This window comes from Aotus nancymaae, unplaced genomic scaffold, assembly GCF_030222135.1.
Source record: "Aotus nancymaae isolate 86718 unplaced genomic scaffold, 86718_ANA_hifiasm-v0.15.2.pri h1tg000117l, whole genome shotgun sequence".
Lineage (NCBI taxonomy): Eukaryota > Metazoa > Chordata > Mammalia > Primates > Aotidae > Aotus > Aotus nancymaae.
In genome coordinates, this window is record NW_026988532.1 from 745,937 (window position 1) to 760,789 (window position 14,853).

Consider the following 14,853-nt stretch of genomic DNA (forward strand, 5'->3'; position numbering starts at 1 on the left):
ACTTTTCTCTCATTTTTTAATTTGGAAAATCAAGCCAGTTTCTATAGGAATTATTCTTTAGTTTGTGTTTTAAGATAACTACAATCATGTACTCATACTGCTACATATGGAAGTAGAAAATATCTTTTCAATCAAAATCAGGTTATTTCATTAACAGTGGACCATTCCATGAGGATGCCATGTAGAAAAATGTGGAGGGATATCTGGTTAAAACAGCTATGTTGTCAGAGTCCAAAAAGAGGAAGAAAAAGTACACTTCGGTCTTTTTCCCCCAGTAAAAGCAGCTTTTTAAAAAGGCACAGTAGGTATTATCTCAATTTCCCATCAGCTGCCCTGGAGTTTATAGAAAATAATGACTACATTCATCAAATTCTGATAAAAAATAAGTATTTTTGATAGATACATTCACAGAGAAGCCTCCCTCTTTCTTTGTAAACTTCTGTAATTTTTATGAAAATCTTTTCACATTGAGCTTTTTTCTTTTAACTTCTGGTTATTGATCTTAGTTCAGCTCCTCCAGATCATTGTAGAGATGCAGAACAATAGCAGGGATTTGGGTATCTGTATTTTTCCTGATCTTTAGGGAATACATCTAACGTTTCATCCTTATTTTTCTTACATTTTTGGTAGTTAACCTTTAATAAGTTAAGGAAATATCCTTCTAATAATTTTTTTTCCAAATCATAAATAGGTTTTGAACTTTATTAAGTGATTGTTACTATAAATTTCCCTGTGGGGGACACTCTCAGGTATGTCCTGCAAATTTTGACATATGTTCATTTGTATTTCCCAAACACTTGTCGTGGTGCCTGTCACATAATGAGTACTCAATAAGTATGTATTGTTTATTCAAACACCTCCTTTCCTCTTTTTAAACTGGAGGATAGTATTCATGTTTACTGATATGACACATAATAATTTAATTGGAAGGGGGGTAGTTAACTTGATTATGATGTTAATATCTCTTTTTTATATTTCAGGTACAGCAGTTGCAAGGAGTTTACAGTTTACAGGAACAGCACTTCTGGACTTTATGTTCTGATGTTTACGTTGGGACTTTGAAATTAGTAGTAGCACCTGATGCTGATGCCAGGTGGATTTTAAGCCAAACACATAATATTTTTACTCAGGTATATCTTTTTTACTAACTTCTTTTAAGGGTCTTAAAATTTTTTGTAACTAATAGTTTTAAAAATATTTACAAGGCCAAGGTGAGAGGATGGCTTGAGGCTAGGATTTCTAGACAAGTGTGGGCAACATAGTGAGACCCTGTCTCTACAAAACATGAAATTAGCTGGGCATAGCGACATGTACCTATAGTCCCAACTGCTTGGGAGGCTGAGGCCAATGGGTTGCTGGAGCCCAAAAGTTTGCAGCTGCAGTGAATTATGATCCAGTTGCACTCCAGCCTGGGCCACAGAGCATGACCCTGCCTCAAAAAAGTAATAATAATAATTACTATTTATTATAATAAATATATATACTACTAAACTATAAGCTAAGCGTAAAGCCACATTTTTTTTTTTCCAACCACAGAGTCAAGTTTGGGAAATACTTTAGTTAATATTCTTCAGGGATAGGAAGATAGTTCCTATTTACTCATCATTGTACTTGTTTGAGTTCCTTCAAGAAAAAGGAGTTCTTTTACTGCACATTTCTTATAAGATATGCAGTTCCTTTACTGCACATTTCTTACATGTTAGATGCTATTTGAAGCCAAGAATTCTAAAAAAGTGTTTGGAATAAGAACAGCATCTTGTCAGTGGCTTTAACTAAAAGTAAACGGTTAACTTTTTTGTATGACAGCAAAACCATGGTCACCTACTGTGTGATTTAATAACTTTATATGCTGTTGAGTTTTTCTTAATAGTGCATTTAGAATTGTGAATTAGTCAGTGCATGGTCTACAACCAAATTCTTTCAGTTCATGATTAACATAGCTGTGTGACTACAATCAAAGACTGATTACTGTGGTATGTATTGTGTATATTTTAGGAGAATAAGATGATGTCAGTAACATCTAAGAAAGAGGTAGAGAGAATATAAATTCTTTTTGGTATAGTTTGTTCAAAACATTGGGAAAAAAACCTAGACATTGATACCACTGTCAGAATCATCTAACACAGCAGTCCCAAACCATTTTGGCACCAGGGACCAGTTTCATGGAAGACAGTTTTTCCGTGAATAGGGGTTGGGAGTAGTGGTGGGAGGGATAGTTTTGAGATTAAACCGTTCTGCCTCACATCATTAAGTATTAGATTCTCATTAAAAGTGCACAGCCTAGATCCCTCACATGTGCAGTTCACAATAGGGTTCATGCTGCTATGAGAATTGAATGTCACAGTTCACCCACCATTCACCACTGTGAGTGGCCTGGTTCGCAACAAGCCGTGGACCAGTACTGGCCCATGGCCCAGGGGTTAGGGATCCCTGATCTAACACATAGCTCTAATGAAGAAACAGGTTCCATTGTTAAAAAAAATCTGTGGTTGAAACTGACATTATGTGCTTCCTGGTGTGATACCTTGGGGAATACTGAACATGACCTATGTGGTACTCCTACCGAAAACATTTAACTTGAATCTGATCATGAGCAAACATCCAGACAAATACAGCTTGTGAGAACCTCCCTAAGACTGTTAACTTGGATTCTTTTAAAAAGTGCCAGTGTCATGAAAGGAGAAAAAGGTAGGGGATAATTCTAGATTAGAGGAGACTTCACAATTAAACGCAATGTGTAGTTTTTGATTGGATCTTGGACTGGCGGATAAAAAGCAACCACAGAAGGGAAGTATTGGATAATCAAATAAATTTGAATATAGACTGTAGTAATTCATTTAATTGTATAGGTGGTTCAGTTTCTTGGATGTGATAATGGTATTGTGTTTATAGAAGAATGTTCTTAATTCTTAGGAGATACATGTTGAAGGATTTAATGGCAAAGTAGCCAGATGTTTAATTTTCAAATATTTTGGCAAAAATAAAAAGATTACATATAAATATATAGAGAGATGGAGCAAACTGGCAAAATATTAACAATTGGTGAATATAGGTGAAGAATTTACAACCATTTATTGTACTATGATTTTGACTTTAAAATTTTTCAAAATAGGCCAGGTGTGGTGGCTCACGCCTGTAATCCCAGCGCTTTGGGAAGCCAAGGTGGGCAGATCACCTGAAGTCAGGAGTTCAAGGTCAGCCTGGCCAATGTGGTGAAACCCCATGTCTACTAAAAATAAAAAAAATTAGCCAGATGTGGTGGTGCATGCCTGTAATCCCAGCTACTCAGGAGGCTGAGGCAGGAGAATCGCTTGAACTCAGGAGGCGGAGGTTGCAGTGAGCTGAGAGGACACCAGTGCACTCCAGCCTGGGTGACAGAGTGAGACTCTGTCTCAAAAAAAAAAAATTTTTTTTCCAAAGTAAAAAGTTGAAAAATAAAAACGTTGGTGGCTCCTCATTGCCATCCAGGTAAAGCCCAGACTTTCTAGCATGAACCAACTGGCTTTTAAAGTCTCTCCCTGCTTTTCATTGCCATGTACTTTATACTCCAAACCCACCAGACTGTTTACTTTTCTGTGTGGGACAAAATTCCTACTTTTAACTTAAAGATCCAATGCAATTGTTACTTTCTGTCTGAAACCTTAAGTGTCCCACAAAGCAGAATTACTTTGTTCTATGTCATACATATATTGTACAACTTGTGTGCAAGTTCCTACCAGCTGTCATGATTTTGCATTTCCCATGCTTAGAAGAGTATATGTGTATAATGACTTTGTTGTATAAATAGATTTTTAAAACTGTATTTGATTAAAGCCATCTTTCTATATGCTAAATATGGAAAAATATTGTTGGGTTCTCATTGGTCTTTTTTAACCACAAGCACAGAAAGATCCTAATGAGATCTAGACTCTATGTTTCTGATAAAGAGAAATGTGTGGTTAGGTCCCTTTGGGAATAAATTAATGAAATAGTCTTATGTATAATTAGGATTTACTCCAGTGCTAATCTTATGTGTAATCAAGACATACATTACTACAAAACAATAAGCTGGTGCTGCTTATTTATTTCAGAATTTTAACAACTAGGTGTCTTTCTTAACAGACACTGTAAGTCTGTATCATTATGACTTTCATAATGAAGCATGCAAGACCTTCACAGTGTGTCTGAATCCTTCTCACACCTTCTACATGTTTCAGGGACAAGATAACCAGGCTAGCAGTAATGTTTCTTTTCACTGACATTTCCAGATTATTTTTTCCCTCCTTTACCCTGAATTTTCTGCTAGGTATGCCATGTCCTTTCACCCTTATAGTGTGAGCTTCTGTTGAGCCCTAGGACAACATGCTGTCCTCTCCTAGGACTTTGGCACAATTTGCCCTCTGAAAAGGAATGCAATTTCTAGTTTTAGAAATGTGCAAGCAGCTGTGTCCAGGCTGAGGACCTGCTGAAGTTGCCATTCAAGTAAGTGGAGGGAGCTTCTTCTGTAACCTTAGAAATGCTGGCTTTTAAAATGGCTGAAACTGAAAGTTTATTCAGCTGTTTCTTTGGCTTTGGAAACTGCATTTGAGCTTTGAATATTTTAAGCCCTGAAAAAATATTTCAAGCCTTTTTATCAGCTAAGGTGAAGTCCACTTTATTTCATTCCTTGCAGAGACCAGGGATTCTTTGAGGCTTGCAGTGAAGGTGGTTCAACACATTTTTCCTAGGGGAGAAGGGAGTCACCTACTAATGACTTTCATTCCTGCATTTAGTGATTTTAAAATTGTTTTATGATCACTGTTTTAGTTCTGACATACACAAAACTGATATTTTTCATGAACTTATTTTCCTTTTCTGCATATATCCTAGTAATGCATGTCCTTATGCAATTAGTATATGCCAAGGATTTCAGGAGCATTTTTATTTTATGAAAGGAAATTTAAATTTAAAAAATTTTCTTTTTAATCTTAAATTACATCTTATAACTTTTACTTATCAAAAATAACAAAACTCAAATTGCTCCCTTTTTGAGCACACAAAATATTTCTTACAGACAAATTTAAAATATTGGTGACCTTAGTTCCAAAAGACTGAAAGAAAGATTTTTTTCAGTAATAAATTATAGCTTTTGGTTTAGTACATTTTTAGGTGTCTTTCTTACAGCTTTCTTACAAGTGATGGTTTTTGGTTAAAAATTGTTTTGTTAAAACTTTTATGAGGATAACTTTAAACTGAGGAGACCAATATCTAAATTATTACTATTTTGTTTATGAAACTATAGCTTTGTGACTATATCTTAAGCAGTATACTTTTAATCTCATTTTCCAGAGTTACAAATGAATCTTTAACTTCTCAAGAAGTTGGCTTGCTGTACGTGAATGTAGATTAATGCAAGTGCATTGCTGAAAGCAACTTCAGTACTGAGATTGCTTTGGGATTATTAAGTGACAATACAGTTTTTAAAGTACCAGGTTTTCTGCTGGCATAGAAAAAGTCCTCTCCCTCTTTTTCCCCTTGCAGTAATTTTTTTTTTGATGAATTATTATTTGGGAATTGATAAAATAGAACGTTCATCTTTTGTTTATTGTGCAAACAGGAAAAGAAAATGGGATACTAGATTGGGATGGCAATTAACATTTATGTTTTAAATTGGCCAGTAGTATTTGTTAATTTTTTAAAATAACATACTTCATAATCATAACTGTTATCCTAAAAATTTTATATGCTTTTTTTTGTTAGAAATAATGTTTGAACAAAACACATTAAAGAAACATCTAGAATATGTTTGAAGTAAAGTCTAGAATACGCTTGGAGTTTATTACCATTCTCAGTTCCACAAAACACAATAGACGGTCTTGCCTAATACATATTTACTCCTTGATAGAACTTCTACCTTTACTTCTTCCATCTTTTCTACTCTTCTGCCTTTCTCCCTTGTGCCTAGTAAGTCCTAAGCACCCAGCTTCCTGCTTCCGCTTTTTGTGCTCTATTCTCTGGCCTCAAAATAGAAGTTAACACTGATACTCAGGAAGGAATGAAAAAGCCTCCTCACAAGCCCCAATAAGAGTGCCCCAAGTTTGAGAAACTTTCTGCCCCCGTTAACTCTCCTGGGATCATAATCCCTTCCTGTGGCTCATCTAACCTTACTCTGTCTGCTTGAGGAAGAGGTTAGAGAGTTAGAGAAAGTGGATTGCTGTTTTTCTACCTTGCCTTTTTATTTTTTTCACTTTGGATCAAGGGCTTTAATGTTTCCTCAGTATTGATTTTGCTTGCCTGCTCTGCAGTTTTTCCTTATCCATCTTCCCATTATCGCTCTTCATCATTTGTACTTGAACTCCACCAGAATCTGACCTGAGGTTGGAGTGAACAACCACAGGTTGTGAGGCCAACAGATCCCCAGGTTTATTGTTTTGAAGTAATCCACATCATTTAAATGTTCACTGCCTGGTGAACAGTGGGGGAAATAACAGCATCAGCAGCTAGCATTTATTGAGAGCTCATGTGCCAAGTACTGTGATAGGTACCTAACATTAAATGAGCCTCAAAAGACAATTTACAGAAAGGAAACTCACACTCAAGTTACTGTTCCTGACTTGTAATTTAGTCACATTTACTCATTATTTTGGTAACTCTGAAATGATTTAGGTTTCACAAGGAAGAGTAAGGCAATTTTTCAAGACTTAATTTTAAAGGGTTAAAGATGAATATAAGTTCAGTCAAAACAATTGTCTGTAGTCATATTCCTATGCATTTCTCTAAATTTTTTACTTCTGATTTGTTATCCTTTCTACAACAATAAATATGTATTGAAGATATTCTAAGCCTATGGCACCAGGTTAACATTTATTTCTTAGGAGCATAAAAGTGTTCAAAATAACTAGGTGTCTTCCCCATTTATAAAAATGCTGACTGAAGTATGGTTTGTATGTTATTCTCAGGATATGCAGTGAGTACTGTATGGTTTTCACTTTTTTTTTTGAGGTGGAGTTTCGCTCTTGTTACCCAGGCTGGAGTGCCATGGCACGATCTCAAGCTCACCGCAACCTCTGCCTCCTGGGTTTAAGCAATTCTCCTGCCTCAGCCTCCCGAGTAGCTGGGACTACAGGCACGCGCCACCATGCCCAGCTAATTTTTGCATTTTTAGTAGAGACGGGGTTTCACCATGTTGACCAGGATGGTCTTGATCTCTTGACCTCGTGATCCACAAGCCTCGGCCTCCCAAAGTGCTGGGATTATAGGCATGAGCCACTGCGCCTGGCCTGGTTTTCACATTTTAAGGACCTGTCGGCCAGCGTCTGGCTCCTGGTCCCATTCTTTGGGTAGAATTTATGATGGACCTGAGCAGTGTTTTCATCTGCTGGAGTGTCTGTCATGTCTTTGTGATATGAATAAATTATAGAAAACTTAGTTTGCATTCAGGGAGTAGGTGACTAGGATTCTTCCACTTTTCTCTCTGAAGGAAACTGGAAAAGGAAAATGTCGATCTGTAAAACTTGAAGCTGTCCTCATCGGGCCAGATGGATGAAGCAAAATGACTTTCTTTTTTTCTGTTAGACGGAGCTTTTGTGGAAAGCTGTAAGCCCTCAGGGGAAGGATATCAGCTTGAGTAATTAACTCACGATTATGCAAAGATAATTTACCTAGCCTCTTTGTTTTTCCCCTTTCTTTTTTATTGCCTTGGGCTACTTCATTTTTTATTAGCATCTTCTCTGTGTTAGGGCTAGGAGTAGGGAAAATGGCAGAGACAATAAAAGGAGCCCAACTTATTTTGCCCATTTTACTTTCACTAACAATGTTGTTGAAAAAGAAAAGATAATTTATTTGAACAATATTTATTTCCTCTTATGGTTTGATATATAAGAATTTTTAAAGAATTCCTAAGTATAGTCATTTCAAGTGTCATCTAGACAGTAGGTCAGATTATATAATTGCAATCAATCATAATAATTTGTAATAGCCTTTTATAAGTTCCTGGCATATAGCAAGGATTTATTGAATATCTGTCAAATATTGGATGAATATGTAACAATTGTGTCAGATTAGTAGGGTTGGTGTTTATCAACACTTTTAAAATGAGAAAAATTGAAGTTTGATTTTAATTTGTAGCTCAAGAACATCAGATACTAAATTCTGTCCTTTTTCTTAATTATCTTAACTGAGGAGAGTATGCTATTAAATATACTTTTCTTAAATTTGAATAACAGAGAGCTTTAACATTCCACAGGTAGGTCTTTTATTAAAAAAAAAATTGGATAAGCAGCAGCAAAATTAAAATATGTTCCTTGTGCTGGCAAGCTTCTAGAGTCTGTCAAGCTTTTTATCCATTAGAGTAGTTTCTGATTCCTTTCAAGCACTCATTAGTACAGAGCCCTCCTACCTGAATGCTAGAAAAAAAGCCAAGCTAGGAAACAGTGCTTTGACGAGTCCAGAAATTACTGTAAGAAGGTAGGGCTAATTCTTTCCCCACTCTGGTTTTTTCCTATTAAATATTCCAATTTCCTTTTTTATTCTGCAGTACTGAGAAAAAAGGGGTTATTGTGACTGATGGGTTCCTTTAATTGAAAGTAGATTATTTGGTGTTAAAAGAAGGAAATTGGTAGAATTTCCTTTAATTAAACAAAATTTATTGATCACTTAACTGTGCGCTGGTTCCCACTTGAGGTTCTAAGAGTTAGCAATGTAAAAAAGAAGACCAAATCCTTTATGCTGGAGAGATTATATTATATAATACATCACAAGGTGATAAGTGTATTGGGAATGCTGAGGCATTTACCAGCTCCTGTGCCAAGCTTTATTTTTTTCTATAGCCTTTGGGTATTTCAGTGTTCAGATAGGAGGAAGATCCAGCAGAGGAGACTGAGAAAGACAAGTGAGGTAAAAGGGCAACCAGTGAATATTCTCTGGAAGCCAAAAGGAAAAAAAAAATGTTTAGTAGGTGGGAGTGACCATCTATATTATTGCTGAAAGGTGAAGTAGGAAGGAGAGGCCTGAGAATTGGGTATTAATGTGAGCAGTGTGGAAGTGACCTGGACAAACAGTTTTGGGGAAGTGTTGGGAGGCAAATATTGGTTGAAATGAGTTCAAGAGAGGAGAAAAAGGTTGGTAGATAGCAAATATGAATAACTCTTTTGAGGCTTTTTGCTGTAGAGAAGAGCAGAGATTGGGAGCCCAGAAGGGGATGTAGGTTTAAGTAAAGGTTTTTTTGTTTTTGTTTTAAATAGATTTCAGGGATACAGGTGCAAGGATATATTTTGTTACAAGGATATATTGCATAGTAGTGAAGCTTGGGCTTTTAGTGCAACTATCACCTGAATAGTGTGCATTGTACCCAAAAGGTAATTTCTCATGAGGTTTTTCAAAGATAGAAACAGTTATAGTGTGTTTGTATGCTAATAGAAGTGATCCAGTTGAAAAGGAGTCAATTGATAACATAGAAGATATTGGGGACAATTTGGAGAGCAGTGTCCTTGAGTAGCAAGTTCATATCCAAAACTGAAGAGAGGACTTGGAGTGCAAAATAATTCTAATAGATGGTTACACTTGCTAAAATTGTTTACTAATCATTTATCATAGGAGGATTTAGACAGGGTTGATGTATGAATTTCAACTAGTAGCCAACCAGTCAAGCACCATGGTGTCCTCTAAAAGAGTAATTATAGAAGGGGAACTGCATTTTTCTTAGTATCACCTGGAAATAAGACTGTCAACATGGTTCTTATTTATTTATTTATTATTTCATAGTGGTAAATGGAGATTCTTTTTTGTAGCTTATGAATATATTTGTTTCTTTCCTTTTTTTTTTTTAAAAAAAGTAAGATTTGAAAAAGAAAAGAATTACTTTCCTGAAATGTGTAGTGTATTATTGGCTTGTTTGATTTTCTAATTTTTTTTTTTTTAACTTTCCAGGCTGGAGTGAGGCAGCTCTATGTACAGATTGACTTTGCAGCTATGTAGTGAATGGAAAGAAATTATGCACCTTTTACGGACCAAATTTTTCTGGTACTGTACAATCCAAAACATTGTACCCAGCTTTTTAAAACAGAGAAGTTATCACTACAGCTCCCGAGCAACAAGTACACTGGGTAGGGTCAGCCGTTTACGCTCTGTGGGGAGTTCACAGCTAGGGGATCAGATTTAAGAGGGTATCTCCTGGACTTTCAGTCTGTTCTTTTGTGCTCTTTCCTCCAAACCATTTTGACGTCTGAGGTTTCTGGTTCAGGGTGTTGGTTTGTCCCTTTTTCTTTCCATTTTTGTTTTTGTTTTTTGTTTGTTTGTTTTCATAGTGAATGCCCGCACCACCATCCTCTCATCCCAGCCAGTAAGAATTTCAGATTATGGGCCCCCAGTCTTCTGGAATGTCTTCACTGAAGCTGCTGGAAACCACTGCTTTCATTCCCATAAAACCAGTATTACTTTTTTAAAAAAATAAATTGGAAATCTGTTTTATACGTAATGTCACAATTGTTGGCATTCTTCAGTATAATCATATGTTTATAAAATTGTTTGTACCTTGCAAACTTACGAACCAAACCATATTGGGTTTTCAAAGTGCCTTTGTATCAGAAAATGTATTTGCCAGCATAGAAATGTACCATCAAAGGTCATGTATTTTTTTTAATGGATATTCTGTAATCTGCATAAAACAAGACTATTGCTAGTAATGTAAACAGATTGTCTTTTTGTGTTCCAGCATAGGTTTGGATATATGAACATTTTTCTTTTATTGTTTTATCTCATCAGAAAATAAAAGATGTTAATTTGATTTTTAAAACAAATTTAATTATCACATTTTAAATTACTTTGTGGGCTGTGTTTTCAAAATTTTGCAAATTCATCTGTTACCACAGAAAGCTCTTTTGACTTAAAACATCTGCTGAATTCCAAATTTCTGTAAAAGCAACCGTTTTTGTGATAAACTTTCCTATATCTTTCCTTGCCATTTTTATGGATTTTATAATGAAAAAAAGGCATTGGAGACTGAAGGCAGAAATGGTTGTGACAGTGCTGTTTGGCTTTTTCATTCTTCAAATGCCAAGTCATCCACTTTGTTTTCCTGTTTAAGCTTTGCACAAATACGGTCCTTGCAGGAATCCTAAAGCAGCATTTTATTGAATTTGAATTATAAAAGGTACAGAGGAAATGTGGTGATGCAGAACTATTCCTAACACAGATATCTAAGAAGTAAGTACTAAGTTAATTTTCTAGGTTCTTATGTATTTGAAAAAATAAAATTGCAATTTGTGATAAGTGCTTGAGCACTCTACTTAAGTATTCTCTGTGTTTTATGAAGAGATAATGATCTGGGTAAATATTTTTCCATTAAAGTTCATTTTACAATATGTATTCCCTTTTAACTTTAAAAAATTGTAAATGTTGGAGAAAAATCTCTGCAGGATGGAAATGATAATTAAGAATGTAGATCCATAATAAGTAATTTTTAGTGACATGGCAGAAATCCATTTTGTTTCTAAGTTTAAAAGTGTCTTTTCTCCTATTTCTGACCTACAACTATGAACTATTCTGTATTAGGAGAACTAGACCACTTTCTTCATTCTTTTCTAAACTGCAGGTTGCCATGAACTCTATCAATAGTCTCTTCTGCAGGCAAAGTAGTATTTTCTAAACACGTTTGCTTTCTGCCAGGGGGTTCTAAAGCTATGATTTACTGCAGTAGTATGTGCTTAAAACAACTGTTGAGGTCTTTAAAGAGGGAAAGTCCAAAAGGAAGTGCCCTGATAATGGTACTGCTTTTTCATTACAAATGTAAGTAATCACTTAGAAGTTTGCAACCACCACCAAGTCTGAGAGAAGGGATATTTTGTGGGTTTTGGCATATTAGAGAAAATGACAGATCTAGGTGAAGGGAAATTTTGGATGTGTGCCTTTAAAAACTGGTTATGTATAACTACTAATATTTCACATATGGAGATATTTGAAGACCCAAGTCTGCCTTTCATAGAGCCCTCCATTCCAAGTTTAGTTTTTGTCAAAATGTGAATAATTTTATTTGACTGTACTATCAGTACACAGATGCATGAGTATGTTTATATAGTGTTAGACTGATGTAAAACTCTAATTTTGCATTTGTTACATGATATTGCCAGCTCATATCATTTAGCAAGTTGGCATTAACATTTATGCTTTAATTAAATGCCAGTATACCTATGTATGCAGCAGTAAAAAATTAGAAAAAGCAACTTTTTTGTCACTCTTACAAAATACTTTGTCTTATCAGTGTTCTTGGCATATGTGTATTACTAAAGTAGATAATTCCAATGAGAAATACTACCTGATTATTGTTATAAAATTAATTTACAATGTTCCTGATGTTGGGCTAACTCTTACAAAAAAAGAAAACAAAGAACCATATCTGAGTGTAACTTTGCCAATATTTTAAAAGCCAAAATATTCTCTGGAGAACAAATTTTTATTGCTCATGGACAGTTCACCTTTCGTAGTAAACTTTCCCAAACAGAAATATATCTGTACTAGCTTTGGGTTTTGTTCTGTGAGTTCGTTTTGTTTTGAGTTTCGTTCTTGTTGCCCAGGCTGGAGTACAATGGCACGGTCTCAGATCACTGCAACCTCCACCTCCCAGGTTCAAGCGATTCTCCTGTCTCAGCCCCCAATAGCTGGGATTATAGGCGGCCCCCACCCTGCCCGGCTAATTTTTGTATTTTTAGTAGAGATGGGGTTTCACCATGTTGGCCAGCCTGGTCTCGAACTCCTGACTTGAGGCCATCCTCCTGCTTCGGCCTCCCTAAGTGCTGGGATTGCAGGCATGAGCCACCATGCCTGGCCACTTGCTTTGGATTTTAAAACGTAGATTATATTCCTCAAGATGAAGGGCTTAACATATGCACAGCTTCCTCAGTTTGCTAACTCCCCATGCGTCTTTGTGAAGGACAGTATCTAGTTTATCTGTAGGTCAGTGTTCCTTTTGCTGTCATTTCCCTTGTATCTGGAATGTGTCAGCATTCTTGAAAACCTGCACGTATATATCAGTAACCAAAATGCTATGGCTTTTTTGCACCTTTTTACAGCAGCCAAATCATGAACTCAAAACGTATTTGATCACAGTTCTCTATAATGTTTTTACCTACCTACCATGGAATAATCAGTTTTTACAGTGATTATTAATATGGTAGAACCCTGATATGTAATGCCAAAAGTTAAGAATATTTACATTGCTTAACGTAGAATTTTGCATCTAAGCAAGGACTAGCCTTAGAAGCAGTCTAGTTCTACCTCTCATTTTACAGATGAGAAAACTGAAGCCCAGAAAAGCTGTCATTAAGTCACAGAGATAATTAATGGCAAAGCCAAAAAGATTCAGATTTTCTGACTCAAAGTGGAGGGATCTTTATGCTTTGTTATGCTGCCTCTCCAGTGTAGTATATTTGCCTTTCTGTAAATGAGATTAAATATGATTTGTAAATAAAGGACATCTGACCTCCTTTTTTGGTATATTAAGGCACTTTATAAATGGACTTTTAGTATCTCACGTTTCATATATGATTTTTCCATAATATTCTTTATGGAAGATGTTATAATTAATTTTAACCTTTTTACTCTTATAAAACCAGTTCCTGACATTTTAAAAAAATGATATCTGGCCGGGCGCGGTGGCTCAAGCCTGTAATCCCAGCACTTTGGGAGGCCGAGGCGGGTGGATCACGTGGTCAAGAGATCGAGACCATCTTGGTCAACATGGTGAAACCCCGTCTCTACTAATACAAAAAATTAGCTGGGCACGGTGGCGCGTGCCTGTAATCCCAGCTACTCAGGAGGCTGAGGCAGGAGAATTGCCTGAACCCAGGAGGCGGAGGTTGCGGTGAGCCGAGATCGCGCCATTGCACTCCAGCCTGGGTATCAAGAGCGAAACTCCGTCTCAAAAAAAAAAAAAAAAAAAAAAAAAAAAATGATATCTGTACAGTGGTCCTTTTATGAGTGAATTTTTCTGTTAAGTGCCCAAGGCTAAATCCAATTTAAGGATTACTTATTTTGTTTATGTTCTCTGAACTGGTATGTTTTATAAACCAGGCTAATTCCCAGGTCATATCATTTCAGTCTTGTCATGTTGGTTTTCAGCCATTGGAAAAGCTTTTGCATTTTAAAGAATTTTAGAGCCATGCAAAACTTGGCATTAAATGTTGCATAAAACAAATCTTTTAAGTAAGGTAAAATGTTGAAGTCTTAACCAGAATTCCAGATACTAAAACTGCAGTTTCTAACTCTTCATAAAAGCATTACCTTGGGAAAGTTAAACTTTTTTCTTCCTTTTCATCACCATCTTTGAAAAAAAAATTTTCAATTCATAAGAACTTTGATTAAAAATAAAGGAAATTATACTCCTTTTTTCTTTGAACATTCATTGGAAGGCTTGTTGAAGACATGATCCCCCAGAAGCTTTAGTGATCCAGATCTCAACCAGAGAGACTCAAGACAGCCTCAAATACAATGAAAGATTATGTATCAAAAAAAAAATTGAAGAAAAGGAGTGGAGAAGGACAGTTTGGTTTAAAGCCAAATGGATGTGAGTCTGACAAGGGTGTCTTTTGTTTATGTTTAACCATTTCCTAACTACAAATTACACAGAAAGCAAGAATGGGGAATAACTTTTATTAAGTATTTATGTGCCAGGCGCTTAGTGTGGCCTTCATGTTATTATATTTAATTCTCAAATTTCTACAAAGGAATAATTTTGCATGATTTTATGATTGACAGAGCATTTGCAGATCTCCTCTAATTCTCATAACATCTCTGTCAGGAAGGAATTTTTATCCTTATTTTACAGATGAGGAAGCTGTTTGGGGATAATTTAAGTGACTTGCCTAGGGAATACAGCCAGTAGTAGAGGACTGATTAATCAGG

The 14,853-nt window shown here is 35.8% G+C and overlaps 1 protein-coding gene across 4 annotated transcripts in view; it reads left to right on the top strand.

Moving 5' to 3' along the window:
* SLC30A7 (solute carrier family 30 member 7) overlaps positions 1–14,853 on the top strand; it is a 141,608-nt gene that overhangs the window by 59,868 nt on the left and 66,887 nt on the right. For 2 of the 4 annotated variants that reach the window (XR_010340631.1, XR_010340632.1), the window contains exons 10-11: positions 981–1,130; positions 9,886–11,160. Coding sequence is in view for 2 of the 4 variants with exons in the window: in XM_064371093.1 (XP_064227163.1) it covers positions 981–1,130; positions 9,886–9,933 (198 nt within the window). In the remaining 2 variants the exon portion in view is untranslated. Of the gene's footprint in view, positions 1–980; positions 1,131–9,885; positions 12,344–14,853 lie in introns of those variants that run through there. The other 2 variants (XM_064371093.1, XM_012466453.3) reach the window with 2 other exon arrangements.